This window comes from Lissotriton vulgaris, chromosome 3_1 (genome assembly GCF_964263255.1).
Source record: "Lissotriton vulgaris chromosome 3_1, aLisVul1.2, whole genome shotgun sequence".
NCBI lineage: Eukaryota > Metazoa > Chordata > Amphibia > Caudata > Salamandridae > Lissotriton > Lissotriton vulgaris.
In genome coordinates, this window is record NC_141689.1 from 1,741,076,538 (window position 1) to 1,741,092,605 (window position 16,068).

Consider the following 16,068-nt stretch of genomic DNA (forward strand, 5'->3'; position numbering starts at 1 on the left):
ATTTAAGCTCTGGGGAACTGAACTTCACATTTAAACAACTGATGGGGGGTTTCCATCTATTAGATTTTGTTCATGTGTAGTATTCAGATAACCGTGTCCTGCATCTCTGCAATTTATTTTTGAACCAATTGAGATTATGATTATATAATCACCTTCCTTCTTGATGTAGGAAAAAACGCTCAGAAGCCCAGATGTGGTGCAAAAATAGATTTAATGTCTCCAAAAACAACGCGTTTCAGCTTTCGCCTTGATCATGCTCTTGACATTTGCATTTCATTCCAGCCATTTAAACAGTGAAAAGAAAACCGGGAAAGGGGACTACTGAAAGAAGCTAGCTTCTCAGTATAATACTGTGGCAGCCATCTTAACATGTATCCAATACGTTATTCATACAATATACAGACTACAGCGAGTCAAATTTCAAAACCTACAATTTTGAACAAGTGATTATCCACCCACTGGAGCGAGACAAGGACATTATCCACATTTGTATGTGAAATATTGTGTTTGAATTTGTCAAAATGCCCACTTGGGCTAATATGCTTGGGAGACAATGTATGGAGGGTTATTCATAATTATCGTGTAAAATTGTAGGATTTGAAATTTGACTCACTGTAGTTTGTATATTGCATGAATAACGTTTTGGATACATGTTAAGATGGCTGCCACAGTATTATGTCCGTATTCTATGTTTGTTATATTTTGCTATTGCGTATGGGACCGGGTAGTAGTCGATCCTCTATGTTTGCAACATCGTCGCTATGCGTTTGGTATTCTCGCTATAGGTGCAGCGGTACATTTAAATCTAGGGCGTGATACCGCTAGCTTCTTGACAGCAGGGACAGTGGACGTTACGGCCATTAAGAAGAGATATACGGTAAGCGCGGTAGTCGTGCCTTAGGGGAGTCCTCATCTAACTTAGTTTATTACACTTAAGGCAGCATTCTTGTGTCGAAAAACATGTTATTGCTGGCTGAAGACAGTGACTCCTTAAGAGTTATTTTGCCGTAGTTGACACTCGTTATGCTGGTTTCTACATGGGCAGAAATAGTTTATGTGGGGTGAAGCATTGTATGTATCGATTTATTTATTTTATCGGACACAACATTATAGACGCTATTTTGGTAGAGTTGTAATGCCTCACAGTAGTAGATTGAGCAGCTTTTGGTTGGCGTAATTAGTGGACATGAGTGTATGAATTCAGGTGTATCGTTTTAGAACTTATAACGTGAAGAGCGTGGCATGATGATGTGTTCACACATGTTCTGCAGCTCAACTGCCCTTGTTTTAGATTCAATACATCGCAAAGGCCCTTCATTGATTGGGGCATAGAAATTATTGGGTGGTACTATTTAGGTAGGGATACCTTTCTTGTAGCTATACAGGGTTACCTGCATATACAAACTTTCTTTGACTTTTGAGTAGGTTGCTCTCACTGTATCTTTATATCTCTTTCCAGGTAGCTTCTACTTATCATTTCTATACGAATTTTACCAAATTAGATGCAAGGAGTAAAGAAGTTACTATGCTAACGGTTTACATGATGAGGTTAGTTCACTATCACGAGGGTTCATACATTATTGGTTTAATTGGACGCATTTATATTGATGAGGCCTTGTTTGTTTTATTTCAGCCCTTTCTCTCTCTGTCACTCATAATTATTGGAGAAGCGATTTGAACCAGTAACCCAGCAATATATTTTTCTCTACTCAATTCTGGGTAAATACATGAACTGACAGACATATCGTACTTTTTTTTTCTGACTTTTGGCTGTATGGACAATTAAGCTTATATGTATGTTTCCCCAGGGGTGTGGAATTTATTAAAATATCTACTTGTCCAATGGGCAGGTTGCTTCATAAATCTACTTGCCCTGTAACAAAATCCACTTGTCCCTTTGGTGCCATGTTATGCGGCGACAAATTATGGCCGCAATCTCATTATATAAGAGCTCTTATATAGCCTCTCTAATTATGCCGGGGCTCATACCATACTAGTGTTTGAATACTAGCAATCCCTTTATGTTGCTACGTTTCCGCAGATCTACATACTGGGACTGAAGGTAAGGGTTGGAAAGTCCTTTTGAGTCTGTGCAAACCTACTAACTTGCATGTGTAATGGGTTTTCAACAACTCTTCTCTAATCTTTTCCAATACTCAGAAATGTTGGAAATTTACTCCAGACAATGGCAGATGTAAACCTTCTTCCAGAGTTGGTAAAAAAGTGGTTGGAGGGAAAATAAACTTGCAAACACTCAGGTGTTCGCATGAGCAAATCTACACATGCATATTTGCTTATGCTAAAATGCAGTTCACAAAGATTTTCTAGGAGTACTATTTCTTGCCCGACTGCTGTAAATTCTTGTGAATTCACGAAAGCCATATAGCTGCCCTTAATGCAAGGACATATACCAAGGGTGCACTTTTGAGACTTTCTTTAATAATTGGGCCCCCAATTTGGTCTGGCGTTACCCATGAACTTGTTGTTTATTAAAATTCTCTCTCTGTATCGGCTGGCTTTACGGTGAGCGACAGCATTCTGCTCTTTCAGTAGGAGCATATCGGCACACAAAGTAGTTTTGTTCAGTGCCAGTAACTAATGTGGCAGTGTGTGCTTTTTTTGAGACCAAAAACTATTTTTGCTTTTGCCAATGTTTGTTATATTGGTGAGGGTCCGGCAGCTCTCAAATCAATACGGTTTTACAAAAACCATGCCAAAACAAGTCACGCATTGCCAAAACTAAAAAGCTGACTACCATTTCAGACCTACTGGCTTTGCCAATGCTTTTTTATTTTTGTTTCCCAAAATCTTATTGAAACTGGTTACACTGATTATCTAATGTGAATATTTTGGGGAAATACTCGCATGCATCAACACATTTTACAAAATGATGCTGTAAAGAAATGGTAACTGAAATTTTACAGTAGTTTAGCAAAAACATTTTTTTCCTACTTTCATTTTTTAGAAACATTTTATATTGAAAGCAAAGAATCATTAACGCCTTAACCGCGGCGGTTTTTCCGCCACGGTGCAGGTGTTCTAAAGGGTGGGCGGGGCCGCGTCGGCCTTTGAACGTGCGCAGCACCAAGTAGGTAGCGCGCGCGACATCCGACGGCAGCAGGGAAGGGGTTAATCTTGCTTCCAAGCTACTGCAAAAATTTGCATCTAATCAGAGAGCATTCTGGGAGCATTATGCATAGCCTTATATTGCTAAACTTTGAATCCGTGTGTCCACATTTTTATACTGGAACCACTGTCAGTAGTGCAGTCACAACTTACATTTACTGAGAGCGCTCAGCCTAATAATAAAGGCTCTCAATTAATGAACCATAAATACAAGTTTGAACAGCAATAACATATGCACACAAATATAAACTTAACTGCAGGCAGTGCCCTTCTCTGAGCCTTAATGTGGTATTGCAAACTGGCAGCCAAAGGGTTTGTGCAGCAGGGGGTTGGGCCTGCTTGTCCCAAGGACAAAATGCACATTAAAACTTGTTGCCCTTGACCCCAAACAATATGTCCTGGGAGTTGGGCTATAGGAATTCCACATCCCTGTTTCTCTTATTTCAGATTACTGAACTGACGTTCATGTGAATGTCTAACAGACACTTATCGCTGCTTGCATCTTGTTCTGCTTTCTGTGACGGACTTATGAATTGTAGGTACTATATAGACTTGTTTCACACTGGGTGAGGGTGATGCTTTTTTTAAACAGTGTCCTTAGGGATAGAGAGTATTAGACATTTTCTGTCGGTCTCTGTTGGACTTGTCTTTTGAAAAATTGTAGGAGTTTTGGATATATGTTTCCATAATCACTTAACGTAATATATAATGGAAGAATGTGTGTATTTCAGGTCATGCTAAGATGTATTCATCAGTGCCTTGCTCTTGTCTGCACCGGGTCAAACAAATGTAACTTTTTTGTATTGCTTTATTAATGTAAATATTCTTGGATATACCAGTGTTGTAAATTTTAATATTATTACATTTATAGGTCCCCTGATATTTTGTCATATCTGCAGTGGTCCTGAGGAAGGTGGTGTTTAACACACACACTCCACCGAAACGCGCGTCGACCCAGTGCAGAGTCTCAAATGTTCTGTGTTTGAGACCCGTAATGTTGACAGGAGAAAATCATCCTTTCCTTTCTTCCTGACCATTATCCTCTATCATTTTCAGATATTATATGTTGGTAGTTGTATGGGAGTGAATGTTTTTGTATGATTGGAGTGACTGTGTTGGTATGTAATTAAGGCTCCCGGTTTTCCGTTTAAACGGATTTTTACATATAAATACAGACGGAAAACTTGTTGGTTTTGGTCTGTATTTATATATAGAAACGGAAAAATACTTACAAAATAATCCTGCCGCCTCTGTGCTCCACTATGAAATCCGATGCTGAGGTGCACAGGGGCTGCCAAAAGAGATTGGAAACTGCTGAATAAGTGCAGCTGAGAGCGCCGCGTCTGCAGAGACCCTCCAGCACCCCTCACAGCAGGGTTTTAATTGTTCGAGCAGTGCAAGCAGAGATGGCCATTAAGAGGTGTGAAAACACCTCAGGAGATCGGCTGCAGGCCCAGCAACCTTTTGTTTTGTTTTAGGAGGAAGAAGGAGGTTATGTGGCAGGGCAGGGGGTGGGGTCCGTGGTAGGGTGGAGCGACGCACTTGAACTGCGGCGTTTAGAATAGAGGGCTAACTTTCTGTGCCAAGAGCTAGGTCCACATCGGGAGTAAAAATATATGTAAAATACAGTAGTCTTTTAAAAAGAATAATTTAGCGGCCGAATGCATTCTGAAAAAAAAAAAGAGCGAATTGTGTACTAAGAAATCCAGGCATGGCTGGGATGACTCTGCGACATCTACTTCTCCCCTTCCCCTGCCAGAATCAATGTGAAAACCGTTTGAACCCCCCAGAGAAGTGATAGCATTTTTACAGTGTGAAATATCATTAAACGATGTGAACACGTCCATTGTGTCGAAGCTGCCAATCAGCTGAGCGGAGATGCAACACAGCCGCGGCTGATGGCAGCAGAAACTGATAAGTGCAGGTAGGGAGCAAGCAAACTAGTGAAAAGCCTGGACTGAGACACAAAAGCCTCGATCGCCAGACGCAAACATTAGCAGATTGTGGAACTACTCATTCATGACACAGATGAAAACACCATCTGATCTGTGAAAGGGAAACTCGGAGCCAGAGAACCATGGAGGTGAAGTCACAAAGCAAAAGCTCCATGGGCCCTGGAGAAAGCGAAGCAAATTGGTCCCACCCATCCACTGGCAGAACAGTAAAATACAGAGCTCCATAAAAGGAGGAGGTTTGCACACACCTGTTTGTAGCCTGGTTTCCACAGACAGAAATCATATATATAAATTGGTTTTATCCCATTTGGGTTAGCAGCTAAACTTTGAATATTCCTCCTGTAGTGATTGGTGCTGAACCCCTTCCCAGCACTCTCAAAAATATTTAAATACTGGTCCTTCAAGCCAATATTTGGATGCTTCTCATAGTTCGAGTTCCTGCATGGCTTCTGTGCCAGTACACTTTGGACAGTGAGAGACATGCTATGCTTTCCCCCTAGGCTGAGACCAATCCTGAATAAGAATCGGTTTTAAAAAAAATACCATATTCCTGGAGGTCTATGTGGAAGCCCCAAAGATCAATACAATTATGCCAGTTGCTGGTAACGGAGATAAATCAAGTATTATTCAGTTTCGATACCAAGTTGGGACTTCATTACTATCTCACAGAAAACAAGCATTTGCAATGCAATAGGTCTCGCATTTGCGAGAGTTTAAGCTATTGCCATTGTAAATGGCAATGCCTTTTATTTATGTTTTAAAAACCAACAAATAAATAAAAGGCATTGGCGTTTACAGCAGAGAGATTTTTTGCATGCTTCTTTGTGGTAATAGTAGGTTGTTGCATATGATCTTCGGATCTTGTTCGCCTTATACTACCACTTGCTCTTGTCTCCAAAGGCCGTAGGCGCTAGAGAGGTTTCAGTTCTCTGGTTAGTGAGGGGAGGGACTCCCCTCGCCGTTCAGCCACAAGGCAGGAGAACATGCTTTCTTTCCCTCAGTAGGGGCGGAACGATCTACATGCCTTCTCAGGGTAGGAAAGATCTGGCCTGCACTCTCAAAGGAAGGCAGGGTCGCTCCCAATGTGTAAAGTGCGCTTAGCGTAGGCTCCAATTGGAAAAAAAACAGCTAAACAACCTAGTGCATGTGTGCATGTCAATTTAAATAAATGAGGAAAAATACTAGCTGGAGTGTCTTTTTTTTCTTGCTACAAAAATAAATGTGGATAAATACAGACGGAAATGTTAAAAAAATAAATACCATAAAACCGGGAGCCCTATATGTAATCAGGAGGACATTGAGTACCATCATTGTATATTTATTTATTTTTAGGATCTTGTTCCACAATTATCATGGTTATAAAAGAAATGTACCAATGATATAATGTGTTGTGTAAAAAATTAACTCTTAAAATGAAAAAAAGTGATTTTCTATTTAAAAATATGGTATGTTATAAAACAAAAAAATATTAAATCTTTGATATAGCAATCTTGTGTCACTGGTATATCTGAAAAACTGTTGGTCAATGAGGGAAATTTTGTGATATTTATGTGTCCTGTCAGCCGCCTTCGACACGGTCTGCCACCGCACACTAAGAACACAACTCCAAGAAGCCGGAGTTCAGAAGAAAGCTCTGGACTGGACCACGTCCTTCCTCTCCGGCAGAACCAAACGAGTCTGCCTCCCACCCTTCTGCTCCGAAGCCACTGACATCATCTGCAGCGTACCCCAGGGCTCATCCCACAGCCCGACCCTGTTCAACATCTATATGGCCCCCCTCGCGCAAGTGGCCCACCAGCACAACCTGAACATCATCTCATACACCGACGATACCCAGCTCATCCTCTCCCTCACCAAGGACCCACACACCGCCAAAACGAACCTCCACGAGGGAATGAAGGCAGTCGCCGAGTGGATGAGAAACAGCCGCCTGAAGCTGAACTCAGACAAGACGGAAGTCCTCATCCTCGGTCCCACCCCCTCTGTGTGGGACGACTCCTGGTGGCCGTCCACTCTGGGAACAGCTCCAACACCCAAGGACCACACTCGCAACCTAGAATTCACCCTCGACTCCTCCCTCTCCATGTCAAAACAGGTCAACGCCATCTCCTCCTCCTGCTACAACACCCTCCGCAGGATCTACAAATGGATCTCAACCGAAACCAGAAGAACGGTGACCCAAGCCCTCGTCAGCAGCAGGCTGGACTACGGCAACGCACTCTACGCAGGAATCCTGGCGAAGCACCTGCGACGACTACAACGCATCCAAAACGTCTCTGCCCTGCTGATCCTCAATATCCCCCGCCGCAGCCACAACTCCTCCCACGAGAGACCTGCACTGGCTCCCAGTCACCTTCAAGCTCCTCACCCACGCACACAAGGCTCTCCACAACACCGTACCAGCCTACCTGAACAACAGACTCAACTTCTACACCCCCGCCCGCCAGCCTCTCCCTTGCTGCCGTCCCACGCATCCAACAAACAACCTCCGGCGGCAGATCCTTCCCCTTCCTCGCCGCCAAGACCTCAAACTCCCTCCCCACCCATCTACAGCAGACCCAAGACCTGCTCACCTTCAGGAGGCTCCTCAAGACCTGGCTCTTCAAGCAGTAGCAGCACCCCCCCACCGCCTTGAGACCCTCACGGTTAAGTAGTTCGCTTTACAAGTTCTTTGATAGATTGATTTATTACACCGGGCGCATGCCCTTAAAAAAAATAATAATAAATAAATGTACAGTATAACTGGCTGCACAGAATACATAGATAGTAAGGGCAGAAAGCACTATTCGGTGTATGATACAGAGGTGGTGTCTAGATGAAGCTCCTGAACCTTGATAATCATTGAACGAGATGAGAAATGTATTCTTATTCCTCCTTCAAAGGGACTTGGTAAAGACACCTCAATAGACCACTACATGCCGGATATCCGTTTACTAAGAGATGTGATCTGCAACACATTGATCCAACAGTAGCCTGAGTATGTTAATAGGCAAGAAATCTCGCAATGGATTCCATTGTCTCTGGTAGAACTTTGGCAGGGTCTGGTGGATTAATACATTCACGGTAGTGGCCTGTGTTCGACTTCATGGTCACAGGTTCAAATCCCGGCAGGTACATTCATCCTTCTGAGGTTGATAAAATGAGTACTATTGGTTAACAATAAATATCTGTTAATCAGAGCCATGGTTGGGAGAACATGAGCTTACAAATACAAGTTATGCTATGCAACTCAGGAGGCGCAGTTTACACAGCAAGTCTGGCTCCTTCCTCTGCTCCTCCAATACGTTTGAACAAGTCTGAATTTTTAAGCTTTAAATTATTAAGCGGACAATAATATCGGACATAACATGAACTATGACTCCCACACAAGCTGGTCGTTATAGAACTCAAAGCATAACATATAACTGCGCCCTTAAATTTCGTCTGGTATTGAAAAGTGATATAACGAGGATAACAGAGGGTGTGAAAGCAGTTTACGGTGAACATGCAGCCGAGAGGTAGAAGGCGTTAATTTTTAGGAAAGACATATTTTGGAGCAAAAGGCCAACCCGATACGCATTCATTGCTGGGAAGCTATACTATCGAAACGCTTATGTATTTATAAATATAAGGTAAACCGTTTTTAAGTCGCACCTGTGGGTTTGCGCAGTTTATCTTTACTGAGATTGAATTTCGCCCCTACGCTATGCTATGCCTTTTTTGTCGGAGTTTTATATAGAGCGATACCGACCCTACCGTATCAGTGCGCTTTTACTTGTGCATCAGTTGCATTACAGATAGAAACTTAATCCCAGTATGCTTGAGCCTCCCGCCAGAATCGAACTTGGTTGGTTCCCCCACTTAAAAGTCGGCAGCTCTAACTACATCCTCTCCTTGACCCACAATGTAATTTTACCATCGTCAGCTATAATTACTGAGCTCGGGGACTACAGTAGTATTTTCTGTGCTATCCCCTAACCTAACAGATATAGTGGACCCGCCTTTCAACCTCTCCAGCCTCTCGCGCTGGTGGTATACTCTGCAACACGCAAGCGCATCACCCGGCCCCGCCCCTCTTACGCCTTCACTTCCGTGTTTACAAGTAGAACAGAACTATCACCTTCCCTCCAATTCCATCCGCGTTGTCGTCGGCGCCACCTGCCAATCACTGTGTCCTATAGACGCCCCTGCCCCGCCCATTCACTGAACCCGCTACCTTTAATAGGCTGCCGCGACTTCGTTCGAAAAACGTGATCGGGAAGTGGATTGGCCACCGCGGAATGTCAATCCGAAAAAATATAATAAAAAAATAAATTAATAAACGCGGTACCCTGTAGACCCATTGGGATACAATCTGAGAGATACAGAATAGGCGGAGTGAGACTAGGGCGCCCGCCCTCGACGCGCCGTTAGGCGGTTCACAGCCTCATAAGAGCGAGCGCCCCACTTTATCCCTTCCACTTCTAGTTTAGTTTTGCGTTTAAATAAAAACATCGTACAGTATCCCACAAGAGCGAGGGGGCTATAGAACCCAGGCACTGGATTAGGCACTTCAAATGGTTAAGACTTGTGTCCCAACATTCACCTTAACTACCCAAGGCTACTGATACTGCGAGGGGGAGGGCCCGAAGCTGCGTGTGCGGGCTCCAGGAAGACAACAAGCCCCAGGCGCTCGCACACACGAGCACTTCCTGGTTGCAAAGCCTCATACGGCTGGAGTCCTCTTGCACGGGCCTGGGCTCTTAATTCAGTACATAGAGAAAAGCCCCGGCTTCCAGAGGTAGCATACGATGAGACACCCCTGCCTTTCCCCGTTCTCTCCCGTGTCACGTCAGGAACAGCGGCTAAGCCTGCTCCTGCAGAAACACTTCCTGATTCGGCTCATGCATTGGAGGCGTGCACTGAGCTGGCTGCAGGAGGCCCAGGCTGCACGCCCCAGCCCCGCGACACTCTCCCGTTCCATGCATGGACCCTGCTTACCGGCGCGGATGAGCAGATCCAACTGGTTCGTGGGTCCCCCGTACAGCGAGGCCGCCATGTTGATCGTGCAGGAGCCGCTGCCGCGGGTCACATGGGGCTGTCCGTGGGGTGGGGGCGCCTAGGCCCGCGGTGTCATGCCGTTACACCGTAACGTCCTGCAGAGCGGGATCCAGCCAGATGAGCTTCGGTCTCCGGCACAGAGAGAGCCAGCAGCGGCGGAGTCTGAGCACTTCCTGGCACAGCAGCAGCTGCAGAGCGACGCTTCCGCCTCCCAGACAGGAAGTGCCGAGCCGCTGCCCGGAGCACGCCGCGCACACACCCCCTCCCCGCCAGCCGCGGCTGCACAGAGCACACCAAGGCAGACCGCGAACACTCAAGCAGATAACAAGCAGCACACGCCACCGCGGAGAGGCAGCTTGTGGTGAGGAATGGTGACCGCAGGGCTGGAACCGCGCCGGGACACGAACAAGGCCTGTTTCTGTTCGCATATTCACCACGGCACCTGTGCCAGTCGCAGTAAGTGCCGGATGGACTCCACACGGCATTTCAAACGTGCGCTGTTAATGACGCACCCCCTTCCTGACAGTAACTACACACACTTTATGTACACACCTTCCTTATCTTTAAAACGCACGCGTTTTTACGGTAGGTCTTGTTTTAAGAATAGTTCATCCAATGTGAAGTTTATAGTTAGTCCGCGAACACCCTTTGCACGTAGAATTTACTTTCAAATCCCTTTCATCTCCACTGCTACCCCATTATCACCCTTTCTACTATAGAGCACTCTTATGAATATAGTCATAATTTATATCTCTCGCCTCGCATACCACACGATAAATGTGAACTTCCACCATGCCAGTCGGCGCATATAACTTTGATAACGGACTGATGAAACATATATAAAACCCACACTAAAGTGGTTGCTTCCTTTTTTAACCACCTATGACACGCTACTGACTTACTCAACTCTACAAGTATTTTTCCTCCACTGCCTCTGTCAACACCATAACATAGATACTCCCTTCTCAATCCGTTATTGAAAAAGATCTTCGATACGTTACTCACGCTTCTGATTTGTTTTTGGGATATTATTATTTAAATGGTTTATTTAAGCAAGGACTAGTATCTTAACTACTCATAAGCCATAACTTATTTATACAAAAAAATCGTTAAGGTAGCTTAGGCCGTTTGGACATTGCACCGTAATAAGCATTACATAATTTTACCATAATCCATGCCACAGGGTTGATTTTTATTGGTTTTTTTTTTTACATGTGCTTAGTTTCTCTTTCACCCAGCCATTAACGGGGATGCACGGTTGGTTCAAATCTGTGTATTCAATTTTACTCCGAGTACCACAAGGTTAAGAGAAGCGTTATTTAGCCACGGGAGTAGACTTGGAGGTGGGCAAGGCACTCGGTGGGTAATCTACACCAGCATATACTCATAACCTTTACAAAGCCGAATACAAGCCCAAGTTCGTACTCCCTATATGCACGCTGGATGCTTAACAAGCTCCCCCCACTTAAACTCAACCTTGAGTTTACATGGGACATAGATCCACATCGAACCATACCTAAATGCTGCCATATAAATGCTCCGAACAATCCTCATGGTGCGCCCTCTGACGGACATATTCACTAGCCCTAGTTACGTAATAGTAACTTGTTTTATTATAGAGACATTATTTTGGATAAGGCAATCTAGGTGAAACACGTTTTGGTCTGCCCTTCCTTGCCTGCAATGAAACCATGTGGATTTAAAACATATTTTTCCATACATTATATTAAAACGGGCATTTTATTTCCAAGCAGTTTAGACAACGTTTACGTATTTTAAACAATCTACCGTTTTGCCTATTCTTTGAAGGCATTTTTTTAAACACAAGTTGAAAACCTGTTTTCTAGCCGAAATCCTAACCCATTTCCCTGACAATCTTGTTCCTAAGCATTACCATAATTATTACACATGCCCTGACCCCCTAATATGCCCCGGAAGAGTGTGGTATTTATCACACCCGATCTATTCTTGCTTCACAGGGATCGGACTATTATTTCAAGAGTGCTATATTGCCCATTGCTAGCGAATTGGAGAGACTAGTACGATCTCCAGCCATGAACAGTTCACTTATTATAGGTTCTCCCTCACAGACTGCTGATACAGCCCCAGCTATATCATTATTGGAAGAACTGAATCTAATGTGTAAAGCCTCGTATGCCCGTGTGAATATAGAAAATGTGCTAACTCCTGTTCCAATCTCCCCTATAGTTATGTCTAGTCCTGGTCCCAGTCGTTCTTCCCAACCAACCCAGATCTTACAGGACATGTCTCTCACAATTCACCCAACATCAAATTCCCTACCTACCGTCTCTACCCAGGTGCCCTCGGGCAAAAGGAAGAGAGATGAAGTTAACCAAACGGGCAGTCAGGTCAAGAAAAAAAAATTAAACCGACACCGACCAGTACACAATACCCCTAGCACTGATATTCCGAAAGTACCTGTACAGGATTCCCTATTGTCCGCGCTTGAAAATATTATGAAATCTATTATATCCCCGTTGCTCGATAAAATAACTAGCTTAGTTGATAGGCTTACGGGACTTGAAGAAGCAATAAAGGCTAACTAGCTACCTACAAAAACCTTGGAAGGACCAGTACAACTACAGTGCCTACCCCCCATAGAATCACCTGATTCTATTATACAAAACATAACCATCAGTAAACAAATAGCTGCCCCACCCATGAACACTTTAAAAAACTCGAAAGCAGCCACAATACCACAACGTCCTTACCCCAGGGTTGGGCAAAATAAAGAAATGCCATCCCAAAAAAGAATAGCGGCTAGTCACGACACCATCCCACGTAAAACTAATCACCTACATTTGCCTCCAGAGGCAGCTCCCATTGTGTGCGTCCTCGCAGGAATACCAGAACTCCCAAAGGGGAAACATGAAAGTCAGCTGGATTTAAGGAACAAGGTAGTGTTCTGGCTAACTAAAAATAGACCATTGCCCCCCAATATAGATGGCACTATATTAAGCGTCAGAAGGGTGGGCTGGCTAGGACCTCTTGTAAAAAATACTGTGGGCGATTTGGTACTCGTAAAATTCAGTAACAAATATGTCGTCCCATACCTCAAATCTTGGAAGCCGCAAATAGGCGATGGTCTAATATCGACTTGGAGTTTAAGCGATTTTTACCCTAGATCTTTATACGTCCCGCCGCACCGCTAAGTAACTCAGAGTAACTTCTGGACCGCTAGAAGTGGTCCTGTACTGAATGGCCCCCTTCCCCCCCTATTTTCAATTGATTTCTTCATTTTTTCTGTTGTCCAGTGATTAGCTGATTTCTTCTATAGATTTAATCATTTTTTAAACGTTCGTTAATTTCTTGTGAAATGAAATGTATTTGATGTATTGATGTATATATATCTATTGATGTTGCTTTTATGATTTTTATATTGAAATCGAATAAAGCTAATCGAATCAAGTTGATTTAATTACATTAAATTTAATGTTGGTTTGGAGCTAATTTCATTTAAACATGTGATGCTAATTTTAAGGTCTTTTCAAAATGCTTTTTTTCTAGTGCTGACATTTCTCCTGGCTTAATACAATGGTTCATTTTCCACTAGTGAAATGTTGCTTTATTTGTCCTGTACATTCCCATCAGGCCTGAATTTTTCTTAAACGTGCACACACAGATATTCCTGTGAGGACAGAATTTCTACTATTGTTATAGCTGATTACTTTGTATCTCTTTTTACAGATACTAGGCCTATGTGGACTGTCAATCTTTAGTTTGTCATGACTAGGATGGGAATCCATCTCCCTGTTGCAAGTGTCCTAGGTGACAATATGTGAATTTTATGATACAACAGACTTCTGATGGTGGTGTGATGCTACATCACCAGGACGTTGTTGTAACTTTATGAAAGAAGAAATCCGAAAAGAGGGGCAAAGCCATAGTTTCCTTTTTTCCAGTGCGAGAGGATGCTATTCTAATTGATTTGATTAACTTTTCTCCATTTTATATTCCTTTAATTTCCTTGTTTATGCTAACCCTTTTCCCATCTTCATAGGACTTGAGCTGTTCGACAACAAACTATCCTTCTGCCTTAATTGTGGTATAACTAATTTGGATTAGAACCATCTGAGAAAGCAAAGCTTAAATGTTTGGCACTATTTTACAAGTTCATATTTTTAACTGAACTTATAAGGAATCGCTAATGGTAATGAACTTTGAACCTTTAATACAATAACCAAATTAATCTAATACCTGCCCGAGTCTACTATTGAGTCCTGTTGGCTCTTTTCAAACTGTGCTGATTATTAATGACTTGAAGTGTTGTAGGGAGAATGAGCGAGCTCTGACAGAACATCAGGGGCTACTATTTCTGCTATGCATTGCTGTTGCAGAGCTTTTGGTCTGCATAATCCCAACTCTACTTAACTTCTTCAGGAGAATGGGTCTTCCTGTTGCTATCCTTTATTTTATAGCATGGTCTTAAGAGTGGTGTACCTAAATCTGATCTCAAATTTGTGAGTTGGCTGTCAATTAATGGTCCTCATTGGACCACTAACATGGTGTTGGTCATCCTAATGTCATCCTCCTCGGAGAAAAATTAGTCAGGGGATCATTGCCTCTGTGGTAAAGGAAGTGCCGAAGACTGCCAAATCGTAAAGGGCAAAGTATGGTTGGAGTAGTAAAGGAGAGTAAATGTATGATAAACATTTTTTTACCACGATTACGGTTCAACAGAAATACTTTTCTTGATGATCTGATTGGGGAGACAGTAGGGTGAACGTTTCTCTGACAGCCCTGGGGTTCCTTTACAAAGTGTGAACTTAGTGCATGCAAAATCAGGGTAATACTTTTTTATGAGGGGATCTGGACAATGATGGCATGCATAGTAGATATTAAAGATGATACTGCTTTACTTCTGTCGACTGCATTCTTCTCACTCAAACTATCCTTTCACATATGCAATTAGATGACAAAGGAACACACTTGCAACTTGTCTCAGACGTGGCATTCCATTGCAGCAAGGCCATATTAATAGCATAATCCATGCTGTATAAGAACAAAACATGCTCAAACTGTCAAGCAAGGAGTGTTTTCAGGATAGATACAAGGGTCACTGTACTCAAAATATTTATGGAAATAGTAAAACAGGTGTGCTCCAGGTTGGCATAAAGCACATCGTTGTGTAGTAAGTAGTGTCCACAGCAGTAGGGATGTGAACAGAAAAAGCAATGAAGTTGGATTGCACAGTTATAGCAGTGTGGCGACATTAAGAACACATCAAAAGGTCACTGGTCCGCCCTCACACAGTTAGTGTGTGGAGGCTCTTACAGTGTCACAAAGTGCCGTCTTCAGCCTACACTCTTCTTGCACAGTATCTATTTTAAAAGGTACATACTGTTGGACTCTGCCTTTCGTCCTGGTCTTGCGCGCCTACAGGAAGCAGCATTAGCAGTGCAAGGAGCTGCTGATTCTCTTAGTTTACAATTTTTTCCTGTCCTCCCATTTGTTCAGCCATCCTTTTATCGTCCGGATGCATGCACTCGCTACAGAGAAGCAAATGAAGCAGAGACGAGAGACCTGTCCTGCGATTTACCCACCTTATGGTCAGCATGTGCAATTTTGCTTACTCGCCCACCTGATCCTGCGAGTCCTGAGTCACTTGAGTTGCAACCTAGACTCCCCTCTGGAAGCTGCATGAGTTGGCAGGGCAACCTGGCCCCGTGTCTCAGGACACCCAGCGTAGAAGCAAGCAGATGCTGTGAACAGTCACTGGAGCTCTCCCAAGGACCTCAGAGGATGGACTCCCACAACTCTAAGATTGTCATCCTGCAACTGTTCTCCACGGCCCGGTCTGTGCCTTAATGCTGTCGCTGCTCCCTCTACATTAGCAACTAAGGGCCACATATATGTACTTTTTTTTAAGGTCGCAAACAGCCTGATTAGCAGAATTGGGCTGTTTGCAACCGGAAAAAAGGCAATTGGCTATTAGGAAGGGCGTGTT

General features: G+C 43.5%; 1 protein-coding gene across 3 annotated transcripts in view; it reads right to left on the reverse strand.

The window, feature by feature from the left end:
* ELF2 (E74 like ETS transcription factor 2) overlaps positions 1–16,068 on the reverse strand; it is a 583,385-nt gene that overhangs the window by 97,475 nt on the left and 469,842 nt on the right. The window contains exon 1 of one of the 3 annotated variants that reach the window (XM_086962170.1): positions 10,041–10,473. The exons of the other annotated variants lie outside the window; for them this stretch is intronic. Coding sequence (XP_086818296.1) covers positions 10,041–10,098 — 58 coding nt within the window. The 5' untranslated portion in view covers positions 10,099–10,473. Of the gene's footprint in view, positions 1–10,040; positions 10,474–16,068 lie in introns of those variants that run through there. 3 annotated transcript variants of the gene reach the window in all.